Source organism: Pleurodeles waltl, chromosome 6 (genome assembly GCF_031143425.1).
Source record: "Pleurodeles waltl isolate 20211129_DDA chromosome 6, aPleWal1.hap1.20221129, whole genome shotgun sequence".
NCBI classification, from domain to species: Eukaryota; Metazoa; Chordata; class Amphibia; order Caudata; family Salamandridae; genus Pleurodeles; species Pleurodeles waltl.
In genome coordinates this window covers 1556775088-1556788958 of record NC_090445.1, presented here as the reverse complement: position 1 = coordinate 1556788958, position 13871 = coordinate 1556775088, and the positions used below count along the sequence as shown (strand labels likewise).

Genomic DNA, 13871 nt, shown 5'->3' with positions numbered 1-13871 from the left:
TAAAACAACATAGCATAACACAACATAACCCACATAATTCTACGCCACACTATGTACATACCCTTCATTCCAAACCAAAACACATGGGTACAAAACATTGTCTTTTACAATGCAATTAGCTCTAACTCTAGCAAATGCAAGACCGATTGCATTGCATCAAGTCTGCCATGAATGTCAGATTTTTTTGGATTCAACCAAAAACGGTTGCCGGTATTTGGTTTTTGTCTTTTTATTCAGTTATGCCATCTAGGTAAAGTGATTTTAGAATGACTCATTTCTGTCTCCTGGTATTGTGTTTTCATTTTACTGAATGATTATCTTGTCATAGTTGGACTCTTGCTCCTAGGCAAGGCTGCTAGTTTAGGGGAGACAGCACTTTTGTTTGTAGGAGACTGAGTCACTCTTACAAAAAGTCGCAAATGCCGGCCCAACCTTCCCGGCTCACAAGTAGTACCTCATTAAAACTCAGAAAGCAAAGGTGATTTCTGCCAGCCTTGCACACGGACTCTATATTGTGACATCTCATAAAAGTCGTGGTGGAATGGATGTTACCCTTTTCTCATGTGAGCAACAAGTCTCAGTCACACTCAGGCAATGAAGGAGATGCAAATGAAGGAGATGCAGGAATGTTTTCAATATATTTAGGAAAAGACTGCAATCTGCAGTAAAATACATGAGCTGCAATGATTAGGATATTAAACAGTAAACAGTAAAAGAAGCATAATGTGAAGATGAGAGTTGTGACTATAAACCCCCCACCATCTTACAATAAATATGAGATATACAATCCCTAATAATTAGAACCTAATTTCTCAATGATGGGAGCTAGGTATGATAAACCTAGTCTGACAGTACCATGTCCATGAGAAGTGCCCTCCCAACCCTTGATACCTTCGAATGATGTCTCTAGGTCAGACTCTGTGGTGACACAAAGGCTGAGTTCTGCAGCAAGGTGACGTGCAACATAGATGACATATGGAAGGAACCCCTCTTAATGACCTTGTCTGTGTGAGTTGTATTTCTACAGATCACGTAGGATCCCTGACATAGGTATGTTCCTAAACAACTGATAAGGAGGCAGACTTGTGGCAGCAATTATATAAACAATCCCCAACAAGTGTACAATATGTTCCTATCACACGTAAGTGAGAAAGGGACCGGATAACAATACCTTCGTACTCACTGATCATGACGCTGATAATGACACCTGCTCAGAGTGTCACTGGTAATGCAAATCAAAACATCTTTATAAAATATAAACAATGGCAGCCATCTTAGGAGAAATAATAAAATTAATAAAATAAAACAGAGCAAGCTAAGAAGGTTAAAAGTCATTAGGTTACAGGGGCACAGGCCTGCAAGCCAAAAGGCTAAGCTAAACTCCTGAGTCCCAATAAGAACTAAAATGGATTCACCACAACCATTCCAAGGGTCCTTTCCACATGGTTAATCTAAAATCTGTGAAGCACAGTTTTAGTAGTTCGGGGCTCAAAATATGTAAGTGACTGTTATTTGAAAATGAGTATATGCTTAAACTTTAGTTCATTTTTATGGCTTCACACTGCATTGACCAGGCCTAAAGATTCAGCACATTGAAGACAGACTATAGGAATAGACTAAAAAAGCATCTATCAGTCAGCAAGAGATGTGTTTCATTGTCAAAATACATCATCAAGCGAGCAATCATTAAACACTACTTCTAGAGTGAAATGTAGGCTTCAGCTCAGGTACTTTAGAGAGTGTAAAAGACGCAGAATATCCCTCCATTACCAGGACTGGAGTCAGGTCAGAAGAAGTGGCTAAGCTAGATTTTAATTGAATTCCTTGCAGGATAACAGAGTGGTAGATGAAGGACATTGAATGAAGAACTGTCACATAGTGCACTGGTTCTGCTGAGTATATTGGTGGTTTGTGAGTCATGGAGCAGCTGCAGAGGGGGTAGACACGAGGGCATTTCCTCTTCAGCTGACAGGACTCAAAATGCTAGCAATAATACCAACACCATTGGATATTGGGAATTGCTTGGAGAGTCTACAGGGGATGCAAACTGTTGAGGTTTGTGTATTGTGGTCATAGCTGGAGATGAGGGAAAGAGTACAGAAGTAAAACTGATGAATCTTGGAGTGAGTTCGGGTAGTTAGGACGTGTAAAAGAAAAGCTGTGTTAAGCCACCGGCATTGGGGGAGGGCAGGCGTTTGGGAGCTGGCTTTATTGTGCAAAGTGCAAGAAAGGAATCAAGGGTGTATGGAGAGCAGTCATGGAGAAATGCATGCACATAATTATCACGTGGAGTGCAGCAAGCGTGGGATTGCGGTATGAGCCTAAAGGAACACCAGCAGTTCAGTCATCTGCATGAGGTGCATTGTGAAACTTGGCACACAAACTACAATAGGAGCAGTTTTGCCTCAACTCATTTATATATGTGGATTTCTTTTAACTTCCTTAAGTATTGAGCGGAAGAAAGTTCATGAAGCAGCTGTTAGCGTTGGTCTCAACAATCTTTTTTGGGTATAAATGCATAAGAATCTACTGTTTGATTACAAAATGGTCTACAACAGGGTCTTCTGGTGCTATTGTTTTGATTTTGTTAGCAAGGCTACATTTTTGCACTGACACTCCCTTACCTGTGAGTTGCTTTGGTGTTGAATTTGATAGCTGGGAATTGATTTCTCTGAAAAAGCAGCTTCAGGGTGGATCCACACTGCTTTTCAAATGAAATTTTTTAATAAACATTGAAAAGGACAGTCCGTGCCATTTTAATATTTTAATGTCCTTCGTACACAGAATAAATTATTCTCTTAGTGTTGTTTTGTGTAGACTAACTTGAAGAGATAACTGTTAGTCACTTCCAAAGTGAAAAATGAATGGTCCCTGGGATACAACTTGTCTTGGCAGATACGGGTGGATTCTAGAACAAATTTATAGACACCAGAAGGACACATGTCTGAGCCTCTTAGTTAGGGTGGGTTTGTGTATGCCTCAAGTAGCGATTTCCCCTGTTCAACATGTTGTGCATTATATATATGTCTGTTTTGAGCAATTGGTTGGCTGCTTGAACCTTTGAGAGTAAGATGGTAGCAGAGTTTCAATCAATCAATCAGGGAATTTGTAAAGCGCACTATTCACCCATGAGTGTCTCAAGGCGCTGAAGGAGTTGGGGAGGTGGGGCACTGGGGTGCTGCTACTGCTCGAACATTCAGGTCTTGAGAAGTCTCCTGAATGTATGAAGGTCCTTGGTCTGGCGCATGTGGGTGGGAAGAGTGTTTGGTCAAATGTGGTAACATTTTAATTACTTTTTCTTCATTCAGGTGCTGGTACTGAAGGAGTTGGCTGTCAGTGCCCCCACATTCTTCTTTCAGCAGATACAGCCCTTCTTTGATAATATTTTCTTTGCTGTATGGGATTCCAAGCAGGCAGTTCGTGAAGGTGCAGTGGCTGCTTTGAGAGCTTGTCTGATCCTCACCACACAGCGAGAGCCGAAGGAAATGCAGAGGCTGCCATGGTACAGGGTAAGAACAGTTTTCTTCTGTGGTTCCTTTAAACCTGGGCAGATTGATGATTCTGTAAGCCATCAAGTGATAATTTTAGTGGTTGTTCTGGTGTTTCACTTCAGTGGGGTTTCTGTCAGAAAAATATATGTAAACCCAGGATTTGTAAAGCGTGGCAAATCACCCTTGAGGGCCTCAAGGCACTGAATTGTAGGCATAGGGAGATTAAGTGAAATGCCCAGAATCACAGAATATTTAGCAGAAGCTGAGGCTCGAAAATGGTTCCCTCAGCTCCAAAGTCGGCAGCTCAGGCCGTTACGCCACACCCTCTCCCAGATAGGCTTGGCGGTTCCTTAATGCAAAAAGTGATAGAATGGTGCTCTCAAACATCTATGGTGGTTCTTTATGTTCTACCTAAAGGTGTGATTGTTCTGTATTAGACATTTGGACAGTGGTTGATACTGGCTCTATGACATTTGGACAGAACTGATATAATAGTCTTTCTTAGCAGAGGTTATTTAATCTGCCTGCAAATTATCCAGTTAATATAATGCAACATTGGTGACAAACTCCTTACCAATCATTTCCAAGAAATAATAATGGATAGAACTTGGTAGAATGGACAGCTGAATAATGCAGAAATTTCCTTTCCCTTGGGTACTTCAAGCAGTATTTTGCCTAATCTTTTCACTGACTGTTCCGTATATAAAGATGTGACGCCTGAGCAAACTTGTTTTCGATTGGCACATGCCCTTTGAACATTCCTCCATTATTTAGTGGTTCTATTGAATGCTGCATATTGTCTTGCAGTCACTTCCATATTTTGTTGTTCATTTTAATGTCGGTGTGATATTGGGAATGGATGAATATTTGATATGTCTTTAAGTGTAGCAACAACAACCTGTCTGATGAGGAGTATTTGTAACCAGTGTCCTCGTGTGGGATCTGGTGGGCTCTTGTGTTTTGATTCTAGGAGGACCTGCCCGTGCTGTTTGGGCTGGACTGTTCATATTGGACCCAGGGTCAAGACTGGTTTGTATATGGTTGGGACCAAACTGAGGTGGCATGGTCAGCAAAAAACAATAGACTGCGTTTGCGGCCCGCGCAATTACCAATGACTGCAGTTCATTCAAGCATTCCATCCATCACTTTGTAGTTGTTGCAGCTGTAAGGAGAAGCCACTGAATGCCACAACAAGTATGAACTAAATGACTTTAACACCAGATGACCCCTGGGGTTAGGCTGGATCTCCCCAGAGCGAGTCGCGCTGGCCCCTTTATCCCCCCTGAGGAACAGTTAAGGCAATGACTTGTTGGCGTACACTGGAGGGTTCCCCTGAAACATATTTGGACTTATCCTGCAGCTGAGTGATCCCCATAAGTAAGATTATCATGGAGTCCGCTGGCACACGTGCCATGCAAGATGGCCAAAGCAGTGGGGCCTTGGGAGTGTGTCAGGGAGGATGTTCTACTTGTTGGCTGCTCAAGACTCTCCCAACACCACAAGGGCCTGATGCAAGGAACCATAAAACCAAGCTTGCATAAAAAGCACCCCTTGTGAGGCCACAGGAACTGGAGAAAATGTTCCTGGTGGCTAGGGCTGGCCACAAGGAGCAAAACGAGTGCCAGAACTTTGCAATGGCCCCATGAGGCTGGAGAAAATCATCTGCGAAGTTTGGTTTCCCTGAGGGACTAAGCAGAGAAATAAAAATGTCTGATGCATTGCCAACTATTTAAAAATGTCCCCAGGGATTGGCGTATCCTTAATAAATACTTTTTTTTATTGTGAGAGACTGTCTGTGATGCCATGCCAGAGTCTGCTACATTTGCCAAAGCTTGCCACAAGTCTAGATGTCCAAAGAGGACAGAAGCAGAGATTCCCTGATTCCCAAGTGTTTTTCCTGAATCCGATGCCTGTGTCTGTGGGAAGGAGAGACCGGTTGCTGCTGCCTGTACACGGGAGCCGAAAAGGGTAGTCCTGGCTCCTTCTGGAGGGGGGAGCGTAACAATGTTGCCAGCTCCAGCGACATACCAGGAATGTGTGCTGGAAGCCTGCCCAAGCCACAGGAGCATTGGGCCCACCCAGCAATCCTCTTCCTCGTGGTTCCCAATGAGGCAATATCCATGTGGTGTCCCAGGTGGGACTGGGACACCCAGAACCAAAATGAGAAAAAGGAAACCTGCCACAAGGTAGTTCAAAAGGAAGTGTGGTACAAGGCTACTGTGCTAAAACACAGTGGAGAAGCCCAGTCATCAAGTATACATTCCTGGGGCCATGGAGCTCCACATAAACGCTATTGAGAGCCTACAAAACATGCATATCTTTCTCATGGTTCCCCAAGGAAGAGCGGAGGCACCAACAGTGGTTCCGCAAGTGTGTTAAGGGTATTGCAGAAAGCGCAGCAACACCCACAAGTGTTTTTATTAATATAAATATCACCCTATCTCTCCAAGGTATTGCATTTCTGACTCTGGGAGTGAATTACCCTATATTCAAAGCACTCCTGGAACTGCAACCTTTGCTCTTAGGCTCTTGGGTGTGGGGAGCTCTATTAGGTGGTCCTAAAGCTGCAGTAGTTGCTTAGGAAAAGTGGAAGAAATCCTCTGAGTTAAATGTTCCTTAGAATTCAGTTCAGTGTTTTATTGATAATGTTGTCAGTATCAGCTTTTACAGTATAATGAACGTAATGGACTGTTAGTGCAATACCCATTAACTTCAGTGGTAGGTTATGACACGCATTCCATATTGGCATTGTTCTCATTGACTTCACTGGTGTTGCAGTTGTGAAATATAACATGTTCTTTGCTTTTGCTGATGTGGCAACACCCTGATAAAGCCAGTATGTCGGCCTTATTGACAATGACGCCCCTTAATATTGTGATATTGTATGTAGTAGTATTGTGATTATTGGATTCAGGGCTTGCTGGGAGGTTGAGTGTGTTAAGAGGGTGTTACCAAAGGTATTTCCACCTATCAGATTGTACATATTTGTTATTTAATGCATAGTAATACATAGTATTTAGTAATATGGGTGTCATAAAAGTACTTTTCCTTTTTACAAGAACAAACACTGACTGGAAAATTAATTGTTGAGTGGTGTTCTTGTGTACCTGCGAATTGGGATTTCTAGTCCACACCATCTCTCCTAAGTAAGCTATAAACTGCTGTGCTTCAGTACCTAGAGAGAGTCCAGCATTACATGGAGTATTTTGTTACCAGTAAAGAGAAAGATGCAGACTTTATTAGTTGTTAAGGATTCGCATTGTTTGCAACTAATACGTCAGGTTCTTAAAGTGCTGCACCCAGGTCTACTTAGAAGACTCTGAGGCTTCTCTGGTTTACTAGTGATTTATTAGTGATGTCTAGTTCAATGCACCATAGATAAGTGAAATAAGAATTACAATGCTCTGTTCTTGAGTACACAAGTGGCCACCTTAGTGCATTGTGGCCCAACCAATTGAACTTATATTAATAATTTTACAATATCTTAAAGTCAGAACTCGCAACCAAAATACTAAGGGCATCACCCCCAATTAAGTCAGTAGAGGAAGTTTTAGTACACCAGAATTCTCAAAGTGACTTTCCAGGGATCCTCACAGGTCCAGTGACTTATGTACAGTCAAGAAATAGTTCACATCCGAGTCCAGTTACGGACCCAGCTTGAATCATTGGCTCTTGAATAGGGCCGATGAGATGTAATTGTGCATTATAACCCTCTGTGAGGCCCCCAGGTTTACCAAACGTGGGGGCTGGGGGTATTTTGAATGGTAAATCACAATCAAGTGTATCCAGTGTCGGGAAACCCATGAGGTTGATTCAGCCACTGGACACCAAGGGTTTACCACTTTGTGCTGGGAACAGGAACTTAATTATTCATATCAAACATGCTGTTTAAACCACAGTATTTTCATAACCTCAATCTGCCCAGCACTAAGTAAAGGGATGGCATCCTCCCCTTCCTATTAAGTAAGACTGATTTACATTTTGACCACACAAAGATGTTGGTTGTTATGTTCTGAAAGACAGGGCATCACTATTGTGTGCAGGCACAAAGTTCCCCAGATGAACACCCTCCATTCATTCTTAAAGTGAATCTTGCTCTCTTTTTCTCTGTTCACACAAAAACATGTGCTCCTGAACTATAATTGCTGCCGCCATTAACGTTCGCCTCCTGGCATGAATGGACAATTGTTACACTCAGTTTAGGAACACTTTGGTTGTACCCTTTGTCAGTAGAGCACAGCTCTGCTGATGTAGAGATCAATAAATATGTGGAGCTACTTCAGGAGATTCTCACATTGTTGAGTTCACGTGGGAAAAACATGCTAGAAAAAATGAATGCGGCAGGGTGACTTCCAAGCATTTTGAGTCTTGATCCAGTGAAGATCATGTTAGGGTGGTTTTTTGTGATTATTCCTCCAGAGGTTCAATCACACCAAGGCTGCTCAAATTTATATCATTTAGAACCTGTCAATGCATGTTTGGTATTGTAGATTAAGCATTTCATCAACCAGGCTCACATTTGTTCCATTCCATTGATCACTTTGGAGAAGTGAAAGAACTTTTTGTAGTAAGGAGGGGGCTGTAGGCTGACCGTTGTGTTACTTTGTCATCGCATGTGCATGACCAGGTTCATTGCAATCAGCATGGTGCCATTCCTAAGTTTGAAGGTCATTTGAAAGCAGTGAATTGGGCAAGACTTTTCCCATCCATAAAATCTCTTTCTGTGAAATCATTTGTAATGTAGCATTAAAGATTATTGTGCCGTATCTTGTAAGTTTAATTCTTGGACAGCAATTTACAAACCTTCAGGATTTAGTGGATACTGAAAGTATGAGGCATCTGGTCTAGCACCTTAGTTCCGATCTTTGCACCAGGTTCTTCCCCTTGCTCTGTACCTGATGTAGTCTATTGAAGTCACAATATCTCTGTGCATCAAATTGTAAATCTGTATGTATCACAGAGGAGCTGGAAAATTGTGCGCCAGGCCTTGGCAAAGGACAAGCATTATGGCCATCTCCGCTCTCCAGGGCCAAAGGCTGTGAATAGCAGGGTTTGACAGCCCATGAAGGCTTGGACGCAAGTCTTTGGCCCAAGTCGGACGCTGAGAAAATCCCCTACTGTGCACAGCCGTTCACGATTGTTGGGTGCAGGGAACTGCTGCATTTAGTTTATGGTTAAAAAAAAATCAGAAAGTCACTGAAAAAACAAAGGTTAAAGTGACGTTATGGTTAGCTTTGGTTATAATTAAATATTTGTGTTTAAAATATAAACCTTACAATTCACAGAAAGTGACGTTCTGGTTGCAAAAAACAAATAACTGAAAATCACAATGTACGGGTAGTACCTCAACCCATAATTCACATTGCAGATCTGCAAACTATAATGAACGCACCAAACACAGTGCATATGACCTCACAATATTTACTCTAATCAGCAAAAGCACCTAGAAGCACAACATAGTTAAATAACAATACATACTCTAACCAATAAATAATTCTTCATTAATAGTTGTCTCTTTCATGGTCTTAATTATAATAATACACGTAATCTCATCTTTGTGAATGTTTATGACGTTTGTAATTCCATCAATCAATTTTAGCCTCTCTATAGTTATAGTGGGGTTACCATTACTAGAGATAGGAATTCCTCAGATTTTTCACCATTAATAACTTTGAGCCCATTTGACTAATTTCTACAAAACGTTCCATACTTATTCCTTTTTTCCTACATTAGCGGTGTATGGAACGTTTTGCGATGATTGGTCAAGGGTGGGGGCAGAGATAAAAGGGGGGGGGTCCCAAAACATGTTTGGGCACCAGGGCATTTTTCCATAGGTCTTGCACTCGTGTAGCAGCGGAACGCCCATTTGGATTTTGATGAAATGTGGCAGGATTACAGATCATGTTGTGCAGATGATCCTTTCGAATACTGCAGGTAAATACAGTAAGTATTTTTAAGGTATAAAGCATTTTAACTTAGTGATAACTGTTTCAGTACTTTAGCAAAATGTCTCAGATTTTTGCGGTATGTCGCTGAAGTGCCACGGTATATAGTGATGACAAGTCATTATGTGATTGCTTAATAATTGTCTTAACAAAACTTAAAGGAAGCATCTTGTTTTCAGGTACATCTTGGCTATGTTCTACGTTTCACCCTTACATAGGTAAGCATTAGGTTTGATATTTTTCCCCTACCTAGAACCACTTTATAAAAGTTCTAATAGGAAGGGAAAATACTTATAAGTCTCTATATTTAAAAAAATGTACGGAGTACTGCGGTAGTATAAAAATAAAAAGTTAATTCAAAATACACTATACTACACTATATTTTTTGCATATTTTAATCTTCACCAAAAAGTCTACAGAGTTTCACTGTAATACCTAAAAATTACTGTGCTACTTAAAAAAACAGTTTGGGAAAAAAGGTCAGATCTCCCTAAGCTGCTGGAAAAATATATAGAAATGTATAAGTAAATTTTTTATTGTCACTATAAAGTGGAACTGGGTAAGGAATTAATATAAAATCTAATACCTATATATAAGGCCCTAACCCAGAAAGCAGGGAAAATGTGCTGAAAGCTTTATGACTGCCTTTTATGTTTTGTAAAGACAGCCATTAGCCAATCAGATACTGCCTTCTTATTGGCCTTGTAGGAAGCTGGCTCTGTATATACTATATCAAAATGAGATATAGTGTGCACAGAGTCCAGGGGTTCCCCAGAGGCTAGGTAGATAATACTAATGTTCTCTTTTGTGGTAGTGTGGTCGAGCAGTTAGGCTTATTAGAGGGAAGTGCAAAGCATTTGTTGTACACGCATAGAAAAAGCACACACTCGGTGACTTAACTCCAGACCAATAATTTTTATGTAGCAAAAATAAATTTTCTTAATTTAGTTTTAGAACCATAAAATTCAAGTTGCAGGTAAGTACTTCAATATATTTGTATTTCACACATGTATCAACAGTGCTTTGTTTGAAATCGATATGTCATACAGTCTTTGAAATATTGGCAATAATCTGTTTTAAAAATGGACACAGTGCATTTTTCAGAAACTGTTCTGGGGGAGGGGGATGGGGGACGAAGAAAAGTTAGTTTGATTTGTAGGTAAGTTTTTGACTTACAGTTTCAGTCTCTGTGTCTTTTAGGAAGTCCACTGGTCGGGGTTCAAGTTAACCCCAAACACCCACCACCAGCAACATGGGGCCAGCCGGGTGCAGAGGTCAAAGATGAGCAAACTTAACGTGGGCTCCTATGGAGACAGGGGGTACTCGGTATCAGGTCTGCCTGCAGGTAAGTACCCGCGGCTCAGAAGACAGACCAGGGGGATTGAAGGAGCACTGGGGGGGACTGCAAGTAGGCACCAAACACGCACCCTCAGCGGCACAAGGGCGGACGAGTGTAGGGTGCAAACAGGATGTCTGGCTCCCAGTGCTGGTCTATGAGGAGACACTGGGAGTTACTCAGAGGCTGCATGTGAGGTCCAGGGGGTCGTCTCGGACAGACCACAGGCTGGACAGGGAGAAGGGCCACATGCTGAACTTTGCTGCACAGGAGGTCTGGTTCTTCAAGGCCTGAGGGCTGCGGGTGCAGTGTGTCTTTAGGCGTCAGCTATCTTCGTCTGGAGCTTCACGTCAGTGGGGGCTCTCGGAATTCCCTCTCCATGCATCGTTGTGGAGGGGTGGAGAGGTCAACCCAGGGTGGGCACTTGCTCTGCCACCGCCTAGGGATCCTCCCTAGCTGGTTGGACCACCTGGATAACTGCCGTGGGTGTTAGATGCAGAGTGGTTAGGACTCATGCATTCGGAGTGAGGTGGGAGTCCTTAGTCATTGGTTTCTTCTTTGGACAGGGCAACTGTCTACGGGAGTTCTTGGTCCTTTTGGGTGCAGGGCAGTCGTCTGGAGCTTGGCAGAGGTCGCTGGACCAGCTGGATGCGTTGCTGTTCTTTTGCAGGTTCTTTTTAGTAGGAGACAGGCCGGTAGGGCTCGGGCCAAATCAGTTGTCGTCTTCCTTCTTCTCTGCTGGGGGTTTCAGCTAAGCAGTCCTTCTTGTCAGGTCGCCAGGAGTCTTGTGAGCTGGGTTCAGGGAAGCCCTTAAATACAAGATTTAGGGGCGTTACAGGGGATCAGAGGGCAGTAGCCCCTCGTGGTGCCCACTACCTTTAGGGAGGGGGGCACATCCCTATCCCTATCCCTATTGGTCCCTGTCCTCCAAACCAAGATGGAGGATTCTGCACGGAGGGGGTCACATCAGCTCTGGACACCTTAGGATGGTCCCAGCTGAAGTGGTCACTCCTCCTTGTTTTTACTAAGTTTCCCACCGAACTTGCTGCCAAAGGTGGGGCTGTGTCCAGGGGGTCTCCACTAGCTGGAGTGCCGTGGGCCACTGTAACACGAGGCCTGAGCCTTTGAGGCTCACCGCCAGGTGTTACAGTTCCCGCAAGGGGGAGGTGTGAAGCACCTCCACCTAAAGCATGCTTTTTTTCTGGCCTCAGAGCACAAAGGCCCTCACCCCATGGGGTCAGAAACTTGTCTGCTAGTAACAGGCTGGCATAGACCAGTCAGTCCTACACTAGAGGATTGGGTAAGCTACAGGGGGGCATCTCTAAGATGCCCTCTGTGTGCTTTTTAGAATAAATACAACACTGCCATCAGTGCGTTTATTGTGCTGAGAAGTTTGATACCAAACTTCCCAGTATTCAGTGAAGCCATTATGGAACTCTGGAGTTCTTAATGGCAAACTCCCAGACCATATACTTAAAATGGCCGCACTGCACTTACCATGTCTAAGAATGGACTTAGACACTGTAGGGGCATATTGCTCCTGCAGGTATGCCCTCACCTGTGGTATAGTGCACCTGGCCTTAGGGCTGGAAGGCCTGCTAGAGGGGTGACTTATCTATGCTACAGGCAGTGTTTTGTGGACATGGCACCCTGAGGGGGATGCCATGTCGACTTTGCCTTTTTCTCCCTACCAACGAACACAATCTGCAATGGCAGTGTGCATGTGTTACGTTAAGGGTCTCTTAGGGTGGCACAACACATGCTGCAGCCCTTAGGGACCCTCCCTGGTCAGAGGGCCCTTGGTACGACTGGTACCTTTTACGGGGGACTTTTAAGTGTGCCAGAGGTGTGCCGATTGTGGGAACAATGGTACATTTTTAGGGAAATAACACTGGTACTGGGGCCTGGTTAGCAGGATCTCAGCACACTCAGTCAAGTCAATATCGGGCAAAAAAGTGTGTGTCGGGGGGGGAGGGGGAGACCAGCAACAAGTGCCAGTTTCATACAAGTATGTACCACAGTACACTGCTGCACAATATATTACAAAGTATTTTAACACTGCTAACTTTAACAGTACTTACACTATTTACAACTACTACCGAACATTAGCATTTACACCTCATAATTTGTATTCATGGCATATTGGATCTACTTCTGTTCAACCACTTTCACACCACTCCACTCTACATGCTACTAAACTACATGCCACTGCACTCTATGCTAATCCACTGTACACAACTCCACGTTAATCCATTCTACACCATTAAATTCTACCACACTACACTCTACCTACCCCACTTTATGCGATTATACTCTACGCCACTCCATTGTATGCCACTGCAGTGTACGCCCCTCCACTATATGCTACTCCAATCTACGAAATGCCACTGTACACAGTTCTATTCTGACACTCCATTCTACGCTATTAGTCTGTCATTCTACTCTACGCCACTGCAGTGTACATCACTGCAGTGTACGTTATTTGACTGTACTCTGCTCCACTCTGTGCCACTCTACTATACGCCACTTCAGTATATGCTACTACGTTGTACGACACTCCACTGTAAGGTGTTATAGTCTATGCCACTCCACTCTACCCAACTCCACGCTACCCCACTCCAGAGTACACCCACTCCACTCCACTGTACAGTACTGCAGTCCACTCTATTCTATTTTACACCACCACACGTCGTCACTCTAGTCTGTGCTGTTCCACAATATGGCACTCAAATTCACATCACACCATACATCCTACTCTACACCATTCCACTGTATGCCTCTCCACACTACACTACTACAATAAACTCTATTCTGCACTCCACCCTGCGCCACTCCATTCTACGAAACATCACTGTATGCCACCCCAGTGTACGACCCTCTAGTGTATGCTACTCCACTCTACACCATTCCACAGTAATCTGCAACACTCCACACTGACACTCAATTCCATGCCACTTCATGCTGCTCCATTATATGTAGCTCTACTCTACACTTGCCATTTGATTATACACAACTATACTGTATGCTATGCCACACTATGCAACTTCACTTTACACCACTTCACTGTATACCACTCCCCTCTGCACCACTCCACTCTTT

The 13871-nt window shown here is 43.3% G+C and overlaps 1 protein-coding gene across 2 annotated transcripts in view; it reads left to right on the top strand.

Annotated features, from left to right (window-relative positions):
* Window positions 1–13871, top strand: part of MTOR (mechanistic target of rapamycin kinase) — a 1113749-nt gene that overhangs the window by 42861 nt on the left and 1057017 nt on the right. For both annotated transcript variants that reach the window (XM_069241238.1, XM_069241237.1), the window contains exon 5: window positions 3309–3509. In XM_069241238.1, the coding sequence (XP_069097339.1) occupies window positions 3309–3509 (201 nt within the window). The remainder of the gene's footprint in view (window positions 1–3308; window positions 3510–13871) is intronic.